The sequence below is a fragment of the Toxorhynchites rutilus genome, chromosome 1 (assembly GCF_029784135.1).
Source record: "Toxorhynchites rutilus septentrionalis strain SRP chromosome 1, ASM2978413v1, whole genome shotgun sequence".
NCBI classification, from domain to species: Eukaryota; Metazoa; Arthropoda; class Insecta; order Diptera; family Culicidae; genus Toxorhynchites; species Toxorhynchites rutilus.
The window spans coordinates 164,489,460-164,515,732 of NC_073744.1; the positions used below are offsets into that span (position 1 = coordinate 164,489,460).

Consider the following 26,273-nt stretch of genomic DNA (forward strand, 5'->3'; position numbering starts at 1 on the left):
CCTTTTTCCTTCTTATTTTCTCTCAGGACATCCCACGCAGCACAAAGAGTCGTTACAGCAGGAATTCCAACGCTGGCAGCAGCACGGGCACGGTCTATGCCGCCGAAGGCGGCCCACTCTCGGCCCCTTCCTACAACGGCAATCGTTCCTTCAGGCTGAATGTTAGCAACGCTGCCAGCAACTACAACTTTGGCCGCTCCAGCTCTTTCCGGTTGAACCGGAATAAACCGTCCTACGCGGATAACCATTCCTCCAACGTCGCTGGTGGAGGACAGTTGCATCACGGTAGCCAGCAGCAACTGCTGATCAACAATATTCGCAACCAGCTAGGGGGATCGGGACTCATCCCGAGCTCCTCCGGTGACATCGGGAGTTGTTTGTTCGGTGAAGAGGGTGATAAAACGATGCAGAACTTGACACTGATTAGGGACGCCATCGTGGACCGATCGCCTTCGTCCTCGGCGCTGACCGGATTCGGTCAGGGAGGACTAACGGTCACCGGATTACCCACAATAAATCGATCGAAATCGAACTCGAAAATCGACGATCGGTCACCCACTTCGTTTGAGATGAAAAACTTCGAATACGGCGGTGGAATGACGAACGGAAGCGGAGGACGGAACTTCGGCAAGATTGGCGGTAAGTGGCACGATGATTGAGGCTGATTTTTTCTTTGCTCCCGCCAAAGGGTGAGTGTAAACATTTTTAACGATTCAACAAAATTATTGTCTGCCTGTTCGCTTCTTCGGTTTTTTTTGTCTACCATTGCTGAACGAGTCTTTGCGCTAACGAGCAAATTTAGTGTGCTGTGTTACAACGAAAAGGGACCAGATTTCCGCTCCGAACCGACATCTCTGCCCTTCTATATGCTGACATTATACCTTTTTTGCCCCGCTCTTCAGTTGGTTCGTTCGCCCGTGTTGTTGTTAAGGATAAGTACTCGAAGCAGCCGGAGATAGGATGGCGTAATTCGAGCAGCTCAGCATCATCATCATCGTCGTCAACAATTGATGTCGTTGGCGATGCCAATGGTGATGGTGGCGTTGTTGTTATCACAGGGAAAGGAAATATCATCCCGCTCGCAAAAAGGGAAAAATTGAATTGAAAAGCAGTCTAATGACGATACTCTGCTCTCGGATGCTGAGGAGTTTTGGAGTGTCAAATTGCTAGCTTTCATTTTGTTTGTGGGTGTGTAGGTGTATGTTTGTGTGTCTTTGGAAGTACTTCACCTATTGCTTGTTTGAGTTGCCAGCGCATTACATTCGTGGAATGCAAATGGGTCAGACGGAAATTGGAAGCCGACGGGAGAAAGTCACGTTGAATTTAGTTATAGAATTGACTTATTGTTATGTCGAGTAAAAAATAGTATGAGCTATGTTATGCCAAGTATTATTCCCCTACAGAAGTCAATACGATACTTCTAGTCCGCTAGAAAGAGAATAACATTCTACTACAATCTAAATAAATAAACATGTATCACCAAATGTGTTGCTGAGCGCGAATCCTGAGGAAGCAATCGTCCGATTTGAGCCGTCTTTATTGTGTTGCCTTCGTCTCTACCCATAGATCAATGTTATGGAGAGAAAAAGCATAATACTATCGGAAAACTCTGAAGGAAAATGGGAAAATTTGAAAAATTTAATTCTCATATGATCCGTTAGTGTGAAGCAAAAATGGCAATGGATTCTCAGATGGAATAAGGCATTTTAAAAATAAAAATTATGAACGAAAATTGACTTTTCTGTATTAAATAAGTATTCCATGTGATGGAGAAACATATTATTTATATTTATTTAGAAAATTAATCAATGAAATGTTCGCTTAGAAGATATTCATATCAAAAATCAATTTTGGGCGGGACGAAGTTCGCCGGGTCAGCTAGTCAGCCAAATAGAATCTATTTCTAAAATTTTTCATTTTGCCATCCTCATTCTTATCCAGGGTCATTATACTGCCAACCGAATTTCATGCTCTCTCAGCAGGGTTACCATATCTACAGAATAATCTGTATTTTTACAGATTTTCAGACTTTTAGAAACTTTTAGAAAAGATCCAAAAGTCTGTGTCATAGGTTAGCGTGAAAATAAATAAATAACTCTGTCTATCGTTTTCTTTGTAAAGCACAGTGAATGTGAATTACAAAAGTGTGCTTATACGGTTGTGAAAATCCATTTTTTTAACGTTTTTGTTTAAAGGATTGACAATAGGTGAAAAAAAGTAGATGGGTCTGCTCCTAGGGGCATGAACGGGAGTTTAACGTAGGACTTTGTTTGTTTGTAGTAACTGCATCAAGGACATTGATGAGACAAAAAAAATCGCGGGGTAAATGATGAAACCATTAAATGCGGATAATGGAAATCCAACGTGCCCCACGATTTTTAGTCTCATCAATGTCATTGATTAATGAAGGAAGGGGTATGATAACTGCTAACTGCTACTTGTCAAGTTATTTTCTAGCTTTTAGTACATTATCTGTATTATTATTACGTTTAATCACAAGGAAACCGTTTAACTAAAAAAGTTTTTTTTACTTATTTTATTTTCTAGTTTTTAGTACTTTATTTGTATCATTAGCATATTTCTCTATAATAAAACCATTAAACCTTTTTTTTTAATTTTTTAATTCTTACCTACTTTTGCTCGGAATATTTTCATGATGTATTCTATTAGTCAAATCATTTCATTTAATACCGAAATTGAGGAGATTGCAAAAATATATGGTACCTACCCCACAGACTAACTACTAATCAAGCTCTTTAATTTGATATCCAGTTTTTTATGAAAAATGCAAATCCAAGATGGCCGCCACCACAAAATGGTGTCATATATTTTTTTTTTCAAAACTCCATCAATATGGGTATCAAATGAAAGTGCTTGACTAGCAAAACACATTTATTAATGAAAAATGCAAATCCAAGATGTCTGCCACCACAAAATGGTGTCATATATATTTTTTTCTCAGAACTCCATCGAAATGGGTATCAAATAAAAGGGCTTGATTAGTAGAGCACATTCTTTTATGAAAAACGCAAATCCAAAATGGCCGCCACCACAAAATGGCGTCATATATATATTTTTTTCAAAACTCCATCAATATGGGTATCAAATGGAGGGGCTTGACTAGTAGAACACAGTTATTTATGAAAAATGTAAATCCAAGATGGCGGCCGCTACAAAGTGGCGGATCACATATTTTCTCAGAACTCCATCAATATGGGTATCAAATAAAACCACAAAATGGCGTCATATATATTTTTTTTCCAAAATCCCATTAATATGGGTATCAAATGAATGGGCTTGATTTTATTGATTTTATGATGAGTTATTTATGAAAAATGCAAATCCAAAATGGCTGCCACCACAAAATAGCGCAATATATTTTTTTTCAAAAACTCATCAATATGAGTATCAAATGAAAGGGCTTGGATGGAAGAACACAACTATTTATGAAAAATGCAAATCCAAAACAGCCGCCATCACAAAATGGGGTCATATATATTTTTTTCAAAGTCATATCAATATGGGTACCAAATGAAAGGGCTCGACTGGTAGAATACAGTTATTTGTGAAAAATGCAAATCCAAAATGGCGGCCGTGGTTACGTTATTCAAGTGCAAGAAGAAAGCGAAACAGGCCTACGAGTTGCTCTAATCTTTTTCTATAAATGGAAGATTCGTATTCCGTAGAGCTGATGCGGAAGATATATCCAAAGTGGGACTCTGCGTGAAGAAGTGGGGGAATCGTTTCGAATAATTTTGCCCGAAATGATAATCGAACATACTTTTTTTTTCTCTTCAATAAATATTTTAGTTTTTAATCTCAGTGTTCGCGACCGACAGCGCAAAAAAGGAGCAAGTATTCCTACTTCCAAATTCCAATGTCCATCCCTATCCTTATTCCCATCCAAATCACTCCCTCCCATTCTAAATGCAGTGTGTGGTGCATTTCGCAACCACAACCAGCAGCGAAACCCGAAATACAACATCAAACGCATACAAATATGTGCAGAAAGAAGATCACTACCAATATATAATCCATTCCCTTTCCAACCGTTTAGCATGTTACAACGCGTGAATGAATCCAGTTTATGCAAGAAGTTTCCAAAGTGTTTTAATTTTCCTGTGCCACATCTAAACGGTTTGGTCTTCCTCAAGACCAAAGTTAGAGAAGACTCCAACAATTCTGAGTTATCATCCAGGCCTGTTTCAGCCGAAGGATCCGCCACTTCCTCAATGGTGTGATCCACCACTCAGCTAGTTCTCAAATTATAAAAAAACTACGTGGACACTACGGACTTCTACTGAGTACAAGGTCTCAGAGCCCGTTCAATTTGCAGATACAACTTGTCTATTGAGTTTGTGGCTCTTATCGTTGTCCCATGTTACGAGCGTACCGAGGTGTATGAATCCCTCGATCACTTCACATCTTTTCTCATCCAGATTCCATATTCACATCCCTGGGAATCCAAGTCTCTCTGCTAGCTACTTATGTGCATGTATATGGTTCGCTACTTCATTTTTGAATGATACCAAAACCTCTTCCCCAGCTTTGCGGTCGATCCCGATGATATTTGTACTTCGCGCTACGACTCCAAGAGCGATGTTGATTAGGAACTGTTCATTTTACCAACGGGCACATTGATATCTTTATTATTTTTCAATCAATTTATCACTCTACAAAAACCTGACCGAGTTCATCTAATGATAAAACTGGTGCACTTTCTCCCGAGCTCCTCTCATAACCCGGATTAATAACAGTTTCCGGATTAACTTTTCGGTCTGCAGATGACCACATTTTCTTGAACCCATCGGTTGACTGTGCTTCTCTACCATGCTACTGAAGGTACCGCTCGAAAATAACCCGTTAACGTTCAACCGGACATAGTTCTGGATAATTTGGGAGATTATTAACTTTTTCGACGAGTTTGATCTTGTATTTCTTCTGCCATTTGAGGGTGCCAGCAGCGCAGTGAGCGGATGCAAGGTCTGGTCAAAACATCGGTGGGGTTCTGTGTTGCCGATACACGGCAAAACAATTTGTGTTCTGAAACTTCTCTTGTTTCTTGGACAAGAGATTGCGAAACGCCTGCCAATTTTACCACGTCACTCGGAGAAAACTTCGAGTTCTATTTGGAAAGAGCACTTTCGAATGAGTATTAAGATTAATTTTTATTGCTTTTCTCTGTTGTCAATGGTTGAAGGTTCTCAAAGTCGTTCCAGGACATCACCTTGCGGAAAGCAACAATACATAAAGGAAAATTATTTTGAATCATTTTCAAACATGTTTAGGGTATATGTTAAAACAACGTTGAATCGCTGATATACACTGCTGGTTTGTCAATAGTTTACTATTTTTATCGCGAAATATGTACGAATAATTCGTCCGGCAAAAATGGCTAACAAACGGTTGCATTTACCAAAAGATTCGTCATATATCCCATTTTTTTCATAGATTGTTTACACTCCTGTCGTGAGTCACTAACAATTGATAATGTTTGTTCATAAAATGAATGAATGAAAGCTGTTTCTGTTTTACCGTATTCGTCATTCTTTATTCAGCTCCGACGTGGTAATTTAGACATGCAAAATCATCTGTCGAGGTCTGTCTGTTTTGTATGTTTGATATCCACGTATGAAAGAAAAACCTAGACTAGACAAGAGCCGAAATACTCCCAGCAGAAAACTAGTTGCATAAACCGTTTATCGCAAACTAATGATTTGATAATATTAACTACGCAGGAAGGTTTTTTTTAATTGATGACAATTACTCATAAGATAACTCGAGTATTTGAAATAAACGTACCGAAGAATGACTCTCAAAATAATTGTTACTTGCATTGGGGTGTTGTAATTCCCAGCACTCAAGCACCCAATACAGATAATAGAGAATGCTGTTTTCATTCCACCCTGCATAGCTCTCGAAGTTGATTCTCAATATTTTAACTATCTTCCGATAAAGCAAAAAAAAATTACCTACTTCTCATCCGGTTTGAGCAAAAAAAAAAAAAGACGGGTGGGTAATGTCGGGGACATAACCGGAGTGACGTAGGACTATGCAAAGGGGACAGCTTTTGTTAAATATATATTTTAAATATATTGTTTTATTTTCTTCACCTACGTGAATACCTACCTATCTACCTGAAAAATGGATTAGTTTACTGTTTACTCTTTATGAATATGTTAATGGTTCTGAAAAGAACCTTTGGTGTTGTGTTTTTGTTATCAATCGATAATCCCATCTTGTTCGGCTAAACCTTCCTGTTTAGCGATTTGTTGTCACTCGCCACAGCTTTCACAGTTGGAAAATTTCTTCCCATCCAGCTTGTGACATATTTTACAGTAGATTACATTCAATGGCACGTCGCATTACCACCACTCAGTGCCGGATTGGAGGTAATTTTAACCTGTAATTGAACATTTGCGATGACAGTGGTACAGTGTCGACTTTCAATGTGGGATCATAATTTGGATCTCTATGTTTACAAAAATGTCCAACTAAATAAGTCACATTACATGTCCGTCCAATTAGCTAAATGTCGAACTAATTGTAGATTACTGTACTTTCAATCTGGAAACAATTTAAGAATTGGTGAAAATTGAATAATCAGGAAAGTCCCCAACTATCAATAAGCTCAGAACAACTGCCAAATTCACATACTCATCAAATCCTGGCAAACAAATTATGAAAACATCAATTTGTGTTTTATTATTATTTTGGATAATGTTTTAGAAAGCATTGAACTTTATTTCCTAAACTCTTTTTTGGAAGGTTTAATGGCCCTGAAAAGCGCCTTGTTTTATGGAATGGTTCCAATTTAGAAAACTTAGTACTCGTGGTTTTGAAAAAAACCATTTCGAACGCCCTCGATGCCGCCTTGTTCTGGATTTGCCACCAAAGCAGTTTGTATAAAGAACAAACTTTTTTCTTCTGCTACCTGATGCCGTTTTGCGATTGCGTTTGCCACTCGCCATTCGCTGCAACTGCCTGTTGTCTTGATGTCCGCCGAACCGAATGTGTTATGTTCCGAATGCAGGTTTTCTTATCGTCGCGAGCAGCTTTGCCAGCCAACTCGATCACTCCGGCGGCCGAAACTATATAACGCCGGCTAGGTGGACTGGTACACAGGTACTAACGCGCTCGACCTAGCTACCTTTTCCGGTGCAATTGGCGGATACACCTACGGGAAATTGCAGACCACCACGGTTCGAGCGAGATTTTGCCTTTCCCTTCTCTTTTCCTCCTTTGTTGAGTACACGATGCCGATGCCGTACAACCACACGGGTTTACGGTTTGAAAGAAAATAATATATTTTTTTGGGGTCCGCGTGTTTTATACTCTAGCGGTACACACTCACAGGATAGAGACAAATCGGCAGACTCAGCCAAAGGGGCGGGTCCAACGAGACGAACGAATGAGCGTTAAAAGGGAGCGATGGCAAAAAAATACACAAGGTGCTACTGACATTCAACCGATTCGGTCGTGTTTTTAGCGCCCTTGTAAAAGAGTACGGAAAAATAGGAGTTTTCTCGCACAACTAATCAAATGCTTAGAGCAGCCTTTCTGAAGGCTTGATTAGTCCTAAATACAAATTGATTTTCAGCATCGCAACCTGAGGATAGCAGAAAAGGATATCAACAAACGTTCACTGCGGTGGCGGTGCTCACCGGTTCGCCGGAAAAAGCGCGCGCTTTTTCGGCGTCACTGACGCCACGCCCCCTTTTTTCTTTCGGGCAGTGTTGCCAGTTTTTTTCTGTAGTGCTAATAGTGAATCTTAATTATTAAATAAAATCTAAAAAGAAAAAAAAACCACGCATACAAACAGTGAAGTGACTGAAGCAATTATTAGATTAAGTGTAATTTGAAATTTTCTGCACCTGTTGGTGGCTTTTCAAAGTGCTTTATCGGAACAAAGTGTGATTTTCTGGGAAAATACCCCTTAGTGAATATCCCCCATAAGGAATTTTAGTGGTTTTATATCCGTACCTGCTGACTATAACCTAGGTATAGTCAAGCAGAAGCATGGCTTCAAGTAGCTCCGGGCCTCCGGGAGGCCGGGCTACAAATTTGTACGAGGGTAAACCTACCCAACGTACTGCTCCAAGATGGGCCGATCCACTGAACGGCAACCTACAGATCCTGTTACTACGTGCCACAGGAGAGAACGTGATTCCGACTAACCCGTTCGTCGTGAGTAAGACGATCGCCAACGCTGTAGGAAAGAAGTACTACACAGCGCGACCGCAACGAGACGACAAGAAGAGGACGCAATATATCCTTACGGCCAAGGACGAAGATATCATTGGTAAGCTCCTCTTAATCAACAAATTAATTGATGAAACCCCTATTGAAGTGATTTACCACCCAACCCTTAACCAACGCAAATGTGTTGTTACTTGTCGTGATGTCATGGACATCAAAGAATCCGAACTGGTGACAGAGCTTTCCGATCAAGGTGTGATCGATGTCAAGCGCATCACCAGAAAGGAGAACAATATTGTTGTACCAACTGCCACTCTTATTTTGACGATTCGTGGAACTGTTGTTCCCGATTTCATTAATTTTGGATTTATTCGGGCTGGGACTAGAAATTTCTACCCCAACCCAATGCAATGCTTTAAGTGTTACAAATTTGGACATACTAGCAAACGATGCAAACGCGAGAACCCGCTTTGCCGAAATTGTGGACAGGAACATCCAGAACAAAAGGATGGAATTAAAACCTGCAACGCTTCAGCATTTTGCTTGAATTGCCAAGGGGACCATTCCTCTTCGAATAGGAAATGCCCCGTATGGCAAACCGAGAACAACATCACAAAAATCAGAATCGATTATGGTATCTCCTACAAAGAGGCGAAAGAAAAACACAACGGTCAAAATAATGGACCAACTTTTGCAAGTGTTCTGCAAGACAGACTCTCCAACTTGCAAAAGCCAACACCCAGCTGCAACTGCAAATGTAACTGCGCCTCGGCCGCTGCGGCCTCTTCTAGCCGCGAAAGCACTCCCCCAATTGACACTACAATCGATACTTCCATGACAGAGTCGACAACCGACAGCTCAACAACGGAATCTGAAAACGAATCAGTCATTTCAATGGACACTTCTGATGTTCCAAACAAAAATAAAAATAAAAGAAAAATGGCGAAAGGATCATCTTCAGATTCAGATCAAAAATCCGAAGATGAAATCCAAACAAACAAGGACAAGAAAAGAACTAAGAATGAACAAAGAACTACACCACCAACAAATAACAACACAACACCAACAGAAAACAACAACAACACACATCAAACAAAAAACAACAATAACAACAACAGCAACGCACATTCAACAAAAAACAACACAAACACAACAAACACTCCAAAGACTTCTACACCAAACAAAAACAACACCAATACCTCAAAGAAAGCTTCTCTTTCCAAGGGTAAAGGACCATCGAACTAATTCTCTTTGAATAGTTCAAACATACACACAATTAAGACTTAGGAATTAGAGTTAAATCACTCTAACACATTCACTCCAATACAGAAATTCGGGATACAATGGAATATCAGAAGTATCCGACAAAATATTTTAGAATTGAAAATGCTTATTTCGAGCTCCAATCCTACAGTCATAGCCCTTCAGGAAACTATGACACCAAACAACTTCGATAAAAATTTCATTCCAAAGTTCATCACATACTTCAAAGAGGGTCCCAACCCCTCAAAAAACGGAGTTGCAATCGCAATCAAAGATGGCACTCCACATGATCTTCTTCCCATTACCACTGATCTTCAGGCAGTGGTAGTGCGCATTAAACACCCCTTTCCAATCACCGTCGTTAGCATCTACATCACTTATGATTCCGATCCGAACACTCTACGCGGCCAACTGGACCATCTGTTCGCCCAACTTCCCGCCCCAATCATGCTTATGGGTGATTTCAACGCCCACTCATACGCCTGGGGAGGTGCATACCTCGATCGAAAAGGATCCATCATTGAGGATTTCATATCCGACCATTCTCTTCTCCTTCTTAACAACGGCCAACACACCAGAATCCATTATTCTGGTACTACTTCAGCCATCGATCTCACTATAGTATCAGACAAACTATCTTCAAAACTTTCTTGGAACATCCACGATGATACTTGCGGAAGCGATCATTTTCCAATCTTCACTTCCTTCGGCCAAACTTCTCCAGAGTTTTCAACAAGGCCAAGATGGAAATTTGAATACGCTGACTGGGCTGGCTATCAGTCTGACATTGAAAACCGCCTCTCCGCTAAACGAGATTGGACAGCCGAGGAATTCTCCAAAGTTGTCCTAGAAGTTGCAATGGTGCACATCCCCAGAACCAGTGGCATCCCTGGCAGGAAATGTGTCCCATGGTGGTCACCTGAGCTGAAGGCAGCGATCAAAGGTCGACGTAAGGCCCTACGCAAATTAAGAAAGGCCCATCCGGACAGCCCACTGAGACCCACTCTGCTTGCAGAGTTCCAAAGGGCTCGCAAAGAAGCTAAGACTGCTATCAACACAGCCAAGCACAACAGTTGGGTTAAATTCGTCAGCGAAATTAATCCCAACGCGTCAACAAAGGAGTTATGGAGTAAGATTGGCAGGCTTCATGGAAAGAAAAGAAGCAAAGAATATAATCTTCTAATTAACGGTCAATACACCAATGACCGGAAAATCATCGCCGAGGCGTTTGGAGATTTCTTTGCTTCCGCCTCCTCCAATCAAAACTACGACCAAACCTTTCTAACCCACAAAACGGAATGCGAAAGAATTCCCATCGATTTTCATACCGATGTGGAATTTGACTTCAACAAAAACCTCTCCCTCAAAGAGCTCGATTGGGTACTGAACAAAGTCAAACAAGGATCCACAGGACCCGATGACATCAGCTACCCTATGCTTAAGAATCTACCCCATCTCGGGAAAAAAGCACTTCTGAAGCTCCTCAACAAAGTCTGGGACAGTGGAACCCTCCCCAGTTGCTGGAAAGAGGGTTTAATGATCTGTATCCCGAAACCAGACATGAACAACCATCTTCTTGACAATTTCCGCCCCATCACTCTCCTAAGTTGTGTTGGGAAAGTCTTGGAAAAAATGGTCAATCGACGCTTAACGACTTTTCTAGAGTCAAATAAGCTGATTGATCCCAGACAATTCGCCTTCCGTGCGGGAAAAGGTACAGAAGATTGCCTTGTAGCAATCGAAAAAATCCTAGACGACGCAACTGAAAAATTACACCACATTGATATTGTTTCCCTGGATTTATCCAAGGCCTTCGATCGGGCATGGAGGTACCCAGTGCTGAAAAGCCTTTTCGACTCGGGGATTCGTGAGAGATTAGGTCTCTTCGTTAAAAGTTTTCTAGAAAACCGGTCTTTCAAAACCGTTATTAACAACCACCAATCTTCTCTAAAAATCCCAGAAAACGGCTTCCCACAAGGCTCAGCACTTTCACCAACCCTCTTCAACATCGCCATGCAATCTCTATTCGAGATTATCCCGGACCATATAAAGGTCATAGTCTATGCAGATGACATCACTCTTATCTCTACGAGCTGCTTCGGCTTAATTCAGAGAAAGAGGCTTCAAAAAACCTTAGACTCCATCCAAAACTGGGCTCTAAAAACAGGTTTTAAAATTTCCCCGGAGAAATCCAAACACATACATATCGGAAAAGCTCTCAGAAGGAGAACCTATCTTCAGCTCAACAAAATCCCGATCCCTACAATGAGGACATTGAAAATACTAGGGGTTACTTTCGACAAGAAACTCAACTTCCTATCACATTCCCAAAAGACCAAAATAGCCACCAGAAAGAAATTGAACATCATCAAGGCTATCGCAGGCAACCTAGCCTCTGGCCATAGAAAGACGCTGCTAAATGTTGTAAATGTTTGGTTGGTCCCACAAATCCTTTACGGAATAGGCACCTTCAGCCGTGGAGGGGACAGGGTGTTAAACACCATTCAACCAATTTACAATAAAGCAATTCGGCTCGCAATTGGCGCTTTTCCCACCAGTCCTACTCTTGCTGTAATGGCAGAAAGTGGGCAACTTCCCTTCACCCACCTGGTAACAAAAGCCATCACGAATAAAGCCATCCGTCACTTGTCACTCCCCGAAAGCGACCACAATGTCCCATTAATACATAGAGCTAAAACATGGTTCAAAAATCTCACGAACAAAGATCTTCCCGATATATGTGAACGTTCATCTGCGACGGGAAGAAATTGGAACGTCAAACCGCCGAACATTAACCTTGAACTTCTCAAGGCAGTTCGAGCGGGAGACCCTTCTCCAAAAGTCAAAGCCTGCTTCAATAACCTCGTTGCATCCAATTTTCAAATCAACCACCAGGTATACACAGATGGTTCAGTCAGTGCCGATGGAGTTGGATGTGGAGTCTTTGAGAGTAGATACACTGGTAGCTTTTCTCTTCCACCGCAATGCTCCATCTTCAGTGCGGAAGCTTTCGCCCTTTTAATAGCTACCCAAGAATGCACCCATGAGTTTCTTCCTACCACAATATTCTCAGACTCAGCTAGCTGTCTCCACGATCTTCTAAGTGGAAACAGCAAACACCCATGGATTAAGCAAACAGAAGAGGCTGCTTCAAATAAAAACATCTCCTTCTGCTGGGTTCCTGGTCACTCAGGAATCCGCGGAAACACAGCCGCCGACATACTGGCCGGCAAGGGCAGCAAAATAGATCCCCCAGACATGCCCTGTCCTCCATCTGACATTATCCGCTGGGTAAAACAGCAAGTCCGTGAAAGCTGGGACATAGGCTGGATAAACAGCCGTCCCACTCATCTTCATAAAATTAAAAATTCCACTCTCCCTTGGGATGACCGCCTCAATAGTAGGGAAAGGCAAGTCCTTACCCGTCTTCGAATTGGGCACACTAACTTCACCCACTCACACTTGTTCTGCAGAGCCGAAAAACCCCAATGTGCTTGCAACGAAGCTCCGGTTTCCGTTAGCCATCTTTTACTTGAATGTCAACATACCAAAGATGCTCGAGCCCGACACAACATAGGTCAGAGTCTCCGAGATATCCTCAGTAGAGACGAGACCCAAGAAACCAACTTAATTGCGTTTCTGAAAGAAACCGACTTCTTTGGTAAAATCTAAACAGAAATACTAAATACCTTGGAAATTGCTTATTAAAGTTCGCCACTTCACAGTCATGTATGCGTGTTTATGTGTGTATACACATGTATGTACGGGTCGGAAGGAAGGTATTCATACATGTATATACACGCATTCAATAATAATAAATAACAAATAATATAATATATACTTTATACCCACATCTATCTTCTATCCATTACATTATACATTAATCAACTTCCTATTCCTACAGCCACACTCACCAAGGAGGATAAATTCATTAAATAAACCTCTCCATTTTTCAGCTATACTGTATACCATTAAATTCAAAACCACTATATTTTATTATCCATTAAAACTGTATTTCATTTCATTTCACCCCACCCCACATCCACTCCTCCCCTCTTTCCTTCCCATACCACTCCCACCCCCTCCCACTCCTCTAATCCCACCCAAATCCTTTCCACTCCTTTCCTTCCTATCCTCCTGGGGAGGGCCGTTTTGTTTTTTGGCTTTGGAACACGCCTTTCGCTAGGTCACTTGTGCTTCGTTGCTGCTTTGGTCCTCGGATCAGTAAATTTTTACTTTTCTTTACAGCATATATTAAATATCTTATGAAGCATAGGATCCCTTCCTACCTTCTTCTTTAACCGAGAGTCGAGCGGACGGATCTGATGAGTGATTTTGTTTGGTTTCCCTTTCGCCAGTCCCCTCTGGGCTGGTTTTATTGTGGCTCTTCACTGGGCTAGAGGCGAATGAACTGCAAAGTTTAAAGCCTCTTAAAAACAAAGAAAGAAGAAGAAGAAAATACATTCATTACGATTTGTTCGCTCGTTGGATTCACATACAGACTAAAAAGGGTCCTTTTCAGGATCACAAAAAGTCTAAAGAGTTTATTGTTTTGTTATCACTCGATATCCCCATCTTGTTCGGCTAAACCTTCCTGTTTAGCGATTTGTTGTCACTCGCCACAGCTTTCACAGTTGGAAAATTTCTTCCCATCCAGCTTGTGACATATTTTACAGTAAATTACATTCAATGGCACGTCGCATTACCACCACTCAGTGCCGGATTGGAGGTAATTTTAACCTGTAATTGAACATTTGCGATGACAGTGGTACAGTGTCGACTTTCAATGTGGGATCATAATTTGGATCTCTATGTTTACAAAAATGTCCAACTAAATAAGTCACATTACATGTCCGTCCAATTAGCTAAATGTCGAACTAATTGTAGATTACTGTACTTTCAATCTGGAAACAATTTAAGAATTGGTGAAAATTGAATAATCAGGAAAGTCCCCAACTATCAATAAGCTCAGAACAACTGCCAAATTCACATACTCATCAAATCCTGGCAAACAAATTATGAAAACATCAATTTGTGTTTTATTATTATTTTGGATAATGTTTTAGAAAGCATTGAACTTTATTTCCTAAACTCTTTTTTGGAAGGTTTAATGGCCCTGAAAAGCGCCTTGTTTTATGGAATGGTTCCAATTTAGAAAACTTAGTACTCGTGGTTTTGAAAAAAACCATTTCGAACGCCCTCGATGCCGCCTTGTTCTGGATTTGCCACCAAAGCAGTTTGTATAAAGAACAAACTTTTTTCTTCTGCTACCTGATGCCGTTTTGCGATTGCGTTTGCCACTCGCCATTCGCTGCAACTGCCTGTTGTCTTGATGTCCGCCGAACCGAATGTGTTATGTTCCGAATGCAGGTTTTCTTATCGTCGCGAGCAGCTTTGCCAGCCAACTCGATCACTCCGGCGGCCGAAACTATATAACGCCGGCTAGGTGGACTGGTACACAGGTACTAACGCGCTCGACCTAGCTACCTTTTCCGGTGCAATTGGCGGATACACCTACGGGAAATTGCAGACCACCACGGTTCGAGCGGGATTTTGCCTTTCCCTTCACTTTTCCTCCTTTGCCATATCCAACCATGGCTGCTTGTGTTGGTTTGTTGATGTGAGGTGATGCGAAACGATGTGGTGTACGGTTCGGATGAGAATGATCGTTACGGCAGCGGAGAGGGGATTTTTAAGCTGACTGGCTGGCTCGAGAATTACGCATGTGTGAGACTGCGACCAATGTTTCCCTCATTTTTTTCTTTTTCCTTCCCAATCGTGCTTCATTCTATTTCGCTGCTGCTCTGGTTGCCCGTTTTGGTAGGTACGATTTGAGGAGCACAAAATGGACCAATCAAAAATGGGCACATAGTGTATTTGGACAATGCTTGATATTTCACAATTATTCAATTATTTATCTCAAGAAAAATGAAATGTTATTCGTTATGATAGATGCGTAGATATATTTCCTATCAATTGATGCAAAAACCTTTGCGATCTATTGAGAAATGCTCGAGTTATAAGCGTTCCAAATCTTGCATTTTTTCCTACTTGTTCAGTGCCTAGATTTCCATTTCACCCCCTATATCTTCCGGTTAGACGTAGTCCTACGTCAAAAAACAGAGGAAAGACATTTTGTTGGTACAAACCCTGCGCTCTATGTTGAATATCCAATTCGCTTACACAATCATCTCCTTCCGATTCGAGCGAGCAACGCTCACTCAAGCGGGTAAAAAACAATATTTGTTTTACAGGACAGTTTTCTCCTCTTCATGGAATTGTTGGTATTCCCCCGTCTCCAGTGTCTTTCAGCCCAGCAGCTACTCCCGGGGGGAAGACAAAAAAGGACCCAGAAACTTTTTGCTTTTTTATTTATGGGAAAAGTTGACCAGCCAGTTGAGTCAGTGTGTGACTTCCGGAACGCCGTTGCAGTTTGGCACAGTTGTTGGTCGGTCTGGTTTGCGATTGTTTTTGTCACCAATGGTTCGCCATTTGCTGCGGTTGGGTATATCCGTTGTGCAACCCAAAAATTATACAGTCAAAGGTTGGAAAGACAAGTAGGGCACAACGATATTTCGAACGAGGAAAGTTTGAGGTTATTGTTTGCTGGTGAGCGCTTGAGTAGCCTTAGGGAGAGTGTGGGAACGAAATTCCAGGGTTGATTCAACCCATTAAACCATTCGTAAGCTCCCCAACGGTAATCGGTTTTGAAGTGTTCCGAGTAATTGCTTTTTTTTTGTAATGGATTCAAGATGTAAGCTAACAGTTGGTTTCAAGATGGTGGAATGATGGGTACATGTACTCTATCATGGTAAGAGGTACAGAACATATTTTTTTTTTCTAGCGAAAAGTTGGTATCGGGTGATCGAGTTGGCTGTTTGGTTTTTCAGCGCACTGTTATTGACAGATCACGCGTGATTCGTGTCACATGTCAAAATTAAAGTTTTGTAGTATCCATTACCATCTCATTGTGGGAAAGATTACGAACGAACGAATAAAAACATGAAGTGGGTTATATCTGTGGTATAACCGCAAGGTTGACGTAGGACTATCGTTGGTTGTTTAAAATTGAATCTGAATCAATTCTCAATTAATGAATGAATGAATATTTCGGAGAATTCGAAGACGAGAGCGTTACGTTGGAGGCACAAGGTTTTGAGTCTCAATACCTTTTTGTCGACTGAACGAAGTGACATGATTATCACTTCATTCGAAAGATAAAATGTCCACGAGTTACATGCCTTGTAAGCAAACTATTGATGAAGTCGAATGGACTGAAGAAGCTTTAAGTCTCAATAACAACAACAAATTATTGAAATCAAAAAAATCTATAAATATGGGAACCTACATGAAATTTTATCTCAGTCATGATTCATATGTGGGCGGTGCAAGACACGGCTAGCAAAGCAAGATTCGTCGTCGAACAACCTGTATGTAGCAAAGGCAAAATATTCAGCAAAAGAAGCAGCCACAGTCTCGGAATTGTGTGGCCTTGCGTTGTCCTGATGGAACACAACACCGCTTCTGTTGGCCAATTCTGAACGTTTCTGTTCGATCGCTAGATTGAAACGGTTCATTAGTTTACAGTAGAGATCATAATTAAGTGTATTGCACTAAAAAAATTGACATAGGACTACGTCTCCCATTTCTATACTGGTGTGTAAGTTCAAAGTTTCGAAAACGAAAGCGTTACGCCGGAGAACGAGATTTTGAACGTTAATAGCTCCTAAACAACTGAACGAAATGGTATGATAAACACTTCATTCGAAAAATAAAATGTCTACGCGTTATATGATTGTTACTTTTTTATCCAAAAACTTGTTTCCAATAGTCCTAAAATTGCTTTCAAAACAGGCTATTGAAATCACACCAATAAGTATATAAGCGAGTGCCGCTCGGAAATCCACTTAGTTATGATTGCGCAATGATCGAGGTACGATTGCTGAAATTGACGAATGTTTCCCTAACACAACATCAAAATCCCTAACAATAACTTCAAAATCATGGAGCCAGGAGGAATTTGCATTACAAAGTAGATGCAAGCAGCGAGTACTTCTGTACTCGCTTGCGTATTGGAAATCGGGATGTTTCACTAACACAGATTTCAAAACTATGGAGACAGGGGAAATTTGTATAGCAAATTAGATGCAAGCAGCGGGTACTTTTATACTCGTTTGCGTTTTTGCAAAACGCAATGTTTCCCTAACACAGATTTCAGAAACATGGAGACAAAAGCGGGTACAAATGCAACGCTTTGGCTCGATTATTCAAGGCCGCATTGGAATTGCCAGCTCACTGAACTTCTACGCATATTGTTTGATGATTAGGCAAAATAACTATTTGCTGCGATAACTACTACCATAATGCATTAATTGACTTAAATTGCGATTTGTTTGCAATTGAATTCATAAATAGTTTCCTTCATTCACTAGTTTAATCAATAATTGAATACATACAAAAGATAGCTCTGCGCAGCAGCGATATCGTACCCAACGAGGAACATCCGAGGTGGGATTATTACTAATTGAAGAAATACAATTGATAACTGAGCCAATGGCAGTCCTACGTCAACCTTGCGGTTATATCATCGGTAAAACTCATCCATAGTTTTTTTTTAATATTTTTTGATTTTTTTAAAAATTCAAATAAATTAAATTGCACGTACTTTACTGCTGCAGTATCTGTACCATAAACATCAATCACAATTTCAGCGGCCTGGCTTGCATTTTCGCAGTTATAAAATAGAAAGTGTAAAATGTACCGAATTTTCTCTTTGTTGACCTCGATTGTTAACACCCCGTACCTCACAACTGAATGGAACAAACAAGAGAGATTTTTTTTCTAGTGTGAAATGCCACCTATACAACGAGCCAAAACTTGAAATTGTTTGATCGATATTACGAGATATTGATCACTAAAGCCAGCCAACGAGAAAATAATGGATGACTGTTTCCCCAACCTAATATATTTTAAATGGAAAACAAAACAAACTCTTTCGCTTCAACACAATTCTAAATTCTAAGCAGAAGCAGAACTGACAGATTATTTGTCAGCAACGATGACATCTTTTCGGTTTGTTTTCCTCCAAGATGTGTGGAATAAAGGTGTGACCGTGTCGTCAATAAGTGCGCGAGGGGAAACGGTATAAATATACAGAGGACTGTGGAAAGGGATTTGACTGCAAAAAGAGATGTCTAAATTTTTCGTTTATTCGATTGTCGATTAATCGTGGGGTCATTTTTGAATATTCGATTCATTCGAATAATTGTCTTTCAGTATTCGATTAATTGAGCGAATATTTATTTCTTGTAATCAAAAAGAACAGACATTCATGATAAAAAAATATGTCATAATTTTAAAAGTTACATTAAACATAATTTTGTAATAAACATGGTGCAGAATAATGGTTTTTGAATGAAATGGTATTTCAGTATATTGATAAATTTGCCATTTCATAATTTTTTGAGGACAATTGAATGAAGAGCACACCATGAGAATGATGCACAATATTTTTATTACACCAACATAATTTTTTTTCTGTTCAAAATTACCTATTCTTCGAATGTTGTTGAAATAACTGATTTGTTTGAATATTTCTACTTGGTCCCTATAGCTACTAGTTCAAAAGAAGTATATTTATAGAACCATTGACCACTAGTATAGTATATTTTCCATGGCACTCTGAATTGGAATACTATTTTAGAACGGGAGCTGAGGCTACCTTTTTCAAGTCTTCATTTTACTCCTGCAGGCCCTGAATTCCACCACCAGGCAATCATTTTTATGCTTCAATCGTAAATGGTTCAGCATATTCGATGGATTTTGACGAAACACCATGACGGTTAACACTTCTTTACTCGCGCATAAGTCTGAGAGACCGAGAAATCAATAATTCGTTCATTTCTCAGAAAATATCAACACTACGACATTGCGATTTTCTCTAGTTTCGTCATTCGTTGTTCGTCATCGTTTAGCGTATCGTATGAGTTGGTACGAAGGGGACGTGTATCACCTTTTCATCACTTTCGGTCTGAGAGACCAACACGAGTACAGAACTTTTTTGGACAAGTGACTTTTTTTGCTATTTTAGAATATTGTTCAATGAAATGTATAAATTAATGTCAGTTGGGTGGAATACATATTAAATAAAATGCATAATATCATTTTCGGACTATTATTATTTGATTTTAGTCCTTTTTGTCACCGGATTGAACAGATTCATACATTATTTGTCGTTAGATTCATACGTGCAAAAGTAATGTACAAATGTTTGACATTCGTATAGTTGTTCACTAAATACAATAGCCACACATATACACACTTGTGAAAGAATTACACTTGCGAAAGAATTGTAAACTGTAAACTATAAATTAATCGGTAGCTTATGGTTATTTTTACAGTTACAGCTTCGGGCTTCGGGAACAATATCGACAAAAAAACAAGTCGCAGAAAGTTTCTAGAAATCCTCTATTAACTATCTAGAAGGTACATTATTCTGATCAAAAAAGACCCTAAAAACACGCTACAAGAAATTTTACACTGAATTTTTAGAAAAAATGGTTCACTTTTTCATTAATCGCGATTACTTTGATAATTATTTGATGTATTCATATTTTGATTTTTCATTATTCGATACAAAACTCCTCGAATAAAATTGCAGATATTCGATTATTTGCATCTATCGAACGATTAACCGACGTCTCTAACTGCAAAACGCGGGAAAATTATCTCCATCACCAGCCGATACCGAGAGTCGATTTATTCTCTTGAGCTGAAACATATAATAAGATAGAGTATATTGCAAACCTAACTTTATCCGTAAAAGACTTACCTTTCAACTTTTGAATGCTCTTATTGCCACCAAAACAATTCCACACACAAGAAGCAAAAAAACATATTGCAAAATATTGCAGATTGTTTACATACAAAATCCAAGATGGCTGAAAGGCCTTTCTCATAAGTCGCGCTACCGTATTGTATCTATCGTGGTTTTCCTCGACGCCCGCCAGTAATCAATGCTGACTTGATGACCTCCAAACGAGAAGAGTTACGTGAGCGCGCGCGTGTGTGTGTGTGTGGCAGCTGTCTTCAATGCCTCAAGCCTTTTCGATGCTGATGCTTTCTTGGTCGCCTTATTCCGGTGGATTCCTATTTGATCTTAGTGGGAATATTTAATGAAATCAACACACCAATGCCACTGTGTGTCTGCGATCACTATCTTCTCTTCCACCAGTGGAGCGTTTTCTTCGACCCTTCTGGGCTCGAATCACATAGATCGAAACATACATAATGGTTTTCGCTACTAGACCATTGCTTAAATATGCTTTCTGTTGGTTAATGAACCGAGAGGTGTGGTTCACTATAGAAATTTGGAGACAAACTAGAGGCGAATGAATATGCTTTAAACTCATTGAGTTCATTCGACTTCAAAAGAGGATTTCGGAACGGGAACTCGTTTATATACAGAATTGTGTGATTTCAATAGCCTGTTTTGAAAGCAATTTTAAAGCTATTAAAATAAGTTTTTTGAGCAATAAGTAACAAGCATATAACGAGTAGACATTTTATCTTTCGAATGAAGCGTTTATCATTCCATTTCGTCCAGTTGTTTATGAGGTATTAACGCTCAAAATCTTGCTACTCCGGCGTAACGCTCTCGTTTTCGAAACTTTGAACTTACACCCTGTATAGAAATGAAAGACGTAATCCCACGTCCAAAAAGATCAACAGATACGGTTCGTTTCAGGTTTAAGAGAAGTTCGGAGACGACTTGAAGCTGGAAGAAACATGGGAAATCTTGTCTTGTCATGTCGGATAATATAAAACCAAAATTACGCATCATTACATATTGGGTTCACATTTCTCTCGCTTCTCATTCACATTAACTAAACCATGTCATACGGTAGCATGGTTCAAATAGGCCAAATTAATTCAATATCCTTAGCATAACATAATTCCATTGTGGATCAGGCTGATTGAATTTCGAGCACACCTCAGCTAAATCCCCACGAAGATAGGAATCTCTCTAGTGCGCTAGTTGCGAGGAGTCGAGGAACCATAATTGGATTATGAATCCATTATCTCGGCACTGGACGCGCGCGTTTGCTTCCGGGCAGGATTGATCAGCAGCACACAGTAAATCGTTGGCTGTCGCTAGAATACTAGAATGAAGCTTCCCTTTCGAATGCTGGGCTAAAGGGGAGGTAAGTTTAACGACGTAATTAAGCGCTGGCAGAACTCACCTGGCCGGTTGTTAATGGCAGTGAGTCTGCAATTGTTGCGCGAAATTATGATAAAGGGTGCAGATGAACACCAACGGTGGCTGTGGAAAATTGGCAATTAATTCTTCCTCTGTGGTGTAAATTTTCATCAAATTATGAAGTCGGTTTTGAGAAAATTTTAATTATGCCGTTTTTGATTGATGGGACATTTCACGAGATTGCTACAAGTCTTATTATCGCAATGTTGAAGTTCTGTACGGTTCCCCTCCGCCAGCTTGCCGCGTCCAATTCGACAAATTGTGAACTCTGTCACAGTTCATTATCTGCGCCATGTAAAAATGCCATTCGCGAGCAGAATATTAATTACAATATTTCCAAAAATGCTCCTCCGGGAGGTGGGCTAGCTTTGCTGCGAAGAAAACAGACTGAGAACAAAGTATTCGCGGGATAACTTTTGCTCCATGTTCAAATTAAGTTTCGCAATTAAACAAAGTTTTTGGCAGTTTGAAGGTTATTTCTACGCTCATGGCTCAAGTTACTCGCACCTCTCACCCCTCCTCCATGACAAAAGTAAACAGAAAAACGAAGCAGTAATAGCGGGAAGTTTATCTTCACGTCATTTCTTCCCGATGTCTCACAGCCGTTCTCCGGTTTATATCCTCCGCCCACAGAGCTGCAAATTAATATGTCGTTCATTTCCCAGCCGTAACTCATAACCCTGAACAGCCAAAATATACTCTCGTTCTGTATCAATCACACTGAGCACATACTAAATCAAGGAATAACCAGCTTAAGAAAGTGGCCAACTTATAGGCAGTAAACGGTGCGACTGTGTCTGAGAATACCCAAACCGTTTACCGCCACAAGAACACAATTAATTCGCTCCATCGGCCGACTTCTGTCATGAATACTACTGGCCTTCGCAACATAATCGCCGAAAGAAGAAGAAAAAAGGAACCAAACCTCCGGAAGGAGCTTATGAGCTTCTTGCCACAACCATCAATTCATTTATCGTCGAAGCCGGACGACGAGAGCGATCCGCATTATTAATGGAATGTGCCGTGTCTCATTGGACCGTCGCTCGGATGGGATCCCTCGGTACGGATGGATCTGGGTGCTTCGGCAGGGAGAGAGTGTGGCAGAGGCAGTAAAAATAGCACCGATGGTATCGTAACGTAAGATAAAGGGTGTGTCACATCAAATTGCATCACGGAAAAAACGCTGTAGAAATTTAATTTTTAAGAATTATATCTTCAGCTTTCGCTTATAATCAGATAAGAGTGTATAGATCACGTTGGCCATGCTTCACTGTCAATTTTTCGTAAATTTGAAAAAATGTCGTCGAACGAAAAAGAGCGTCGTGAATTAATCCTGTGCACTCATTTCGAGAATCCGGATTTGTCACATCGGGACATCGGTAAGATGCTGGGAATCGTCCAATCCACGGTCAGCAGAGTACTAAAACGATACATCGAGAACCTAACCATCGACCGGAAGGTGAAGAACGGCAAAAATGGATGCTCCGTCAGTGAAAAAGATCACAAGCGCGTAGTTAAGCAGTTTAGACGTGATCCGAGAAGTTCGGTCCGGGATGTCGCCAATAAGCTGAATTTGTCAAGTTCATTCGTCCAGCGGACCAAGCAGCGGGAGGGCCTGCGTACATACAAGGTTCAGAAGGCTCCTAACCGCGACGAAAGGCAAACCATGGTGGGGAAGACGCGAGCCCGGAAGCTGTACATCGAAATGCTGACGAAGCCGCATTGCCTGGTAATGGACGACGAAACCTACGTCAAAGCGGACTTTCGTCAGCTGCCGGGCCTGTTGTTCTTCTCCGCAGAGGACAAATTCAGCGTTCCGGAGGAGATTCGCAAGCAGAAACTATCCAAGTTTGCCAAAATGTACATGGTGTAGCAAGCGATCTGCTCTTGCGGAAAGCGGAGCGCCCCTTCGTGATGACCGGCACGGTAAACGGGCAGGTTTACCTTAAGGAGTGCCTACAGAAGCGCTTACTACCACTATTGAAGCAGCACGAAGGCCCGACCATCTTCTGGCCGGATCTCGCTTCGTGCCACTATTCAAAGGACGTGTTGGAGTGGTACGAAGCCAACGGGGTCACCTCCGTGCCAAAGGAAATGAACCCGCCCAACGCACCGGAGCTTCCATCATCAACTGCCTACTGTCTAGAGAAAAATTATTTGGACAATGTTTCCTGCAACTAATCAGTATTTGGCTACTCGTTTGTATCCAAAAAAAAAATCTACGGTCAACCGAAACTGGAGACATAATCAAGATTCACAATCGGTTCACATCAGTTCAAATACAACGTATTGGATGGTGTTAATTCGTTCCGTTTCCACAAAATGATGCTACAATTGCTACAAACAGTCGACGGTGACAACTGATTTTTGCAGAATCGTGAAGTGTCGACATCTGTCAACAGAATATTGTTCACAAGTCTTTGATTTTTGCACAACAAGCTCAATTTTTACTGCGTTGAAAATATCGAGTTACGTTGCACCATTTGCGGAGTGTTATGATTTTCCATTGGAAGACAAGTGCGGCTGAAGCACATCGAATGTTTGTGGGAGTAGCTTATGGTGACACTGTACAATCGGATAGATTTTGTAGGGAACGGTTTGGACGGTTTTTAAAGTGGTTATTGTGTTAAAGTTGTGACAGTGTTAAAGACGAAAAGCGTCCGGATCAACCGAAAAAGACGAAGAATTCGAGGCATTACTCGTCAACATACGTGTAAACGCAAACAGAGCTTGCAAAATCATTGGGAATTACTCGACAAGCTATTTCTGAACGATTCAAAGCTGCAGGATACATCCAAAAGCGAGGAAGTTATGTTACAAACGAATTGAAACCGAGAGATGTCGAACGACGACTTGCAGGTCCGAAGTGTTGCTTGAACGGCCCAAAAGGAAGTCGTTTTTGCATCCAACCGTTACCGGTGACAAAAAAATTGAATCCTTACGACATTCCAAAACCCAAAAGATCGTATGGAGCAATTCCACGCCAAATCAGCCGACCGCGGACCCAACCCACTTATGATGGAAACTACCTAAAACCACAGTTTTAATTATCATAAGATCAATTTAAACTGCGAGTAATTTTTTAAAAGGCCGCAGAAATCTCACTTAAAAATTTAATTTAATATTAAAAACGATTATTAAACCCTCTCTGACAACTTTGATTTTTTTTTTCGATTTTCGTTAGATCGTAGCAATGGATCTTCCAAACATATTCATTTAGTCATTCATTCAGAATGGATTTGATCACTAATTGTTTGAAGTTGAATCTAAATCCATTATGAATGAATGAATATTTGGGGGACTTCGAAAACGAGAGCGTTACGTTGGAGGCACAATGTTTGTTCCAATATTGAATACGAAAATATTCTACTGATGGGGAAGAATAATCTTCAAAAGCTTTCCTGTTAATTGCACTTGATTGAAAAATCACAAAACGAAATGCATTTGATTGCAGTATTATATTAATAGAAAACATTAAATAAACTCTTTCGCTTGAATGTAATTTTCAATTCCAAGGGAAACGTGCAGATTATTTTGCAACAATGATGATTATCTTTCCGGATTTTTCTCGATTGCTCGATAACCACCAAACGAAAAGAGTTGCGCGCGTGTATGTGTGTGTGGCGGCTGCTCCGATTCCTCAAACGGAACCAATTTTCGATCTTGGTCGCCTTCTCAGTGGCATCATTCTCCTCCTGATGAGTTCCCTTCTGGCCTAAGGTGTACAAAAAGGCTCTTGGTGACACCGTTCATCAGCGCTTTCATGATGAACGAAGTTAGCTTCACCACAACAGCAACAACTTGCACCAATCACTGTTCAAATATAACTGAGTGGATTTGCGAGCGGCGCTCGCATTAAACCGATTGGTGATTTCAATATCCTGTTTTGAAAGCAATTTTAAGGCTACTGAAACAAGTTTTTGGATCAAAAAGTAACAAGTATATAACGCGTAGACATTTAATCTTTGGAATAAAGTGTTTATCATACCATTTCGCTCAGATGTTTAGGAGCTATTAACGCTCAAAATCTCGGTCTCCGACGTAACGCTTTCGTTTTCGAAACTTTGATTTTACACCTCGGTATAGAAATGAAAGACGTAGTCCTACGTCAAAACCAAACTTACCGAAGAAGTGCATGCCAAAATACTTCTTGTGGCTATAGCAAATGGTACCAAATTTGTTGAAAACGTGTGTTATTGACAGCTGCAACGAATGCACGATCAAAGTAGCCCATAGAAATATTTGTTGCACCAATACTAACAGGGGCACATTATTTATTTTAGCGCAATGAGGTACATATAGAGGTGAAGCAGTAGGCGAAGTATATCTGTATTGGCAAGCAAAATATCGTGTCGTAATTATTTGCATTCAATATGGAATGTATATGGAACAATCAAAACAATGTTGAAAGTTCTCACGGTTGCATGATAATTTATGCAAAAATTCTCATGAAATCATTCAACTGTTTGTTGTTTAACAGATGACAATTGTATCGTGGCTTATTTCGATTATTTATGTGGTGAAAAGGTCCAGAGAGCAATCGTATCCTTAG

At 40.4% G+C, this 26,273-nt stretch overlaps 1 protein-coding gene across 1 annotated transcript in view; it reads left to right on the top strand.

Moving 5' to 3' along the window:
• The window catches only part of LOC129763302 (serine-rich adhesin for platelets), a 312,933-nt gene that overhangs the window by 131,305 nt on the left and 155,355 nt on the right, over positions 1–26,273 (top strand). Inside the window, exon 3 of the mRNA XM_055762235.1 lies at positions 27–639. Within this exon, the coding sequence (XP_055618210.1) occupies positions 27–639 (613 nt within the window). The remainder of the gene's footprint in view (positions 1–26; positions 640–26,273) is intronic.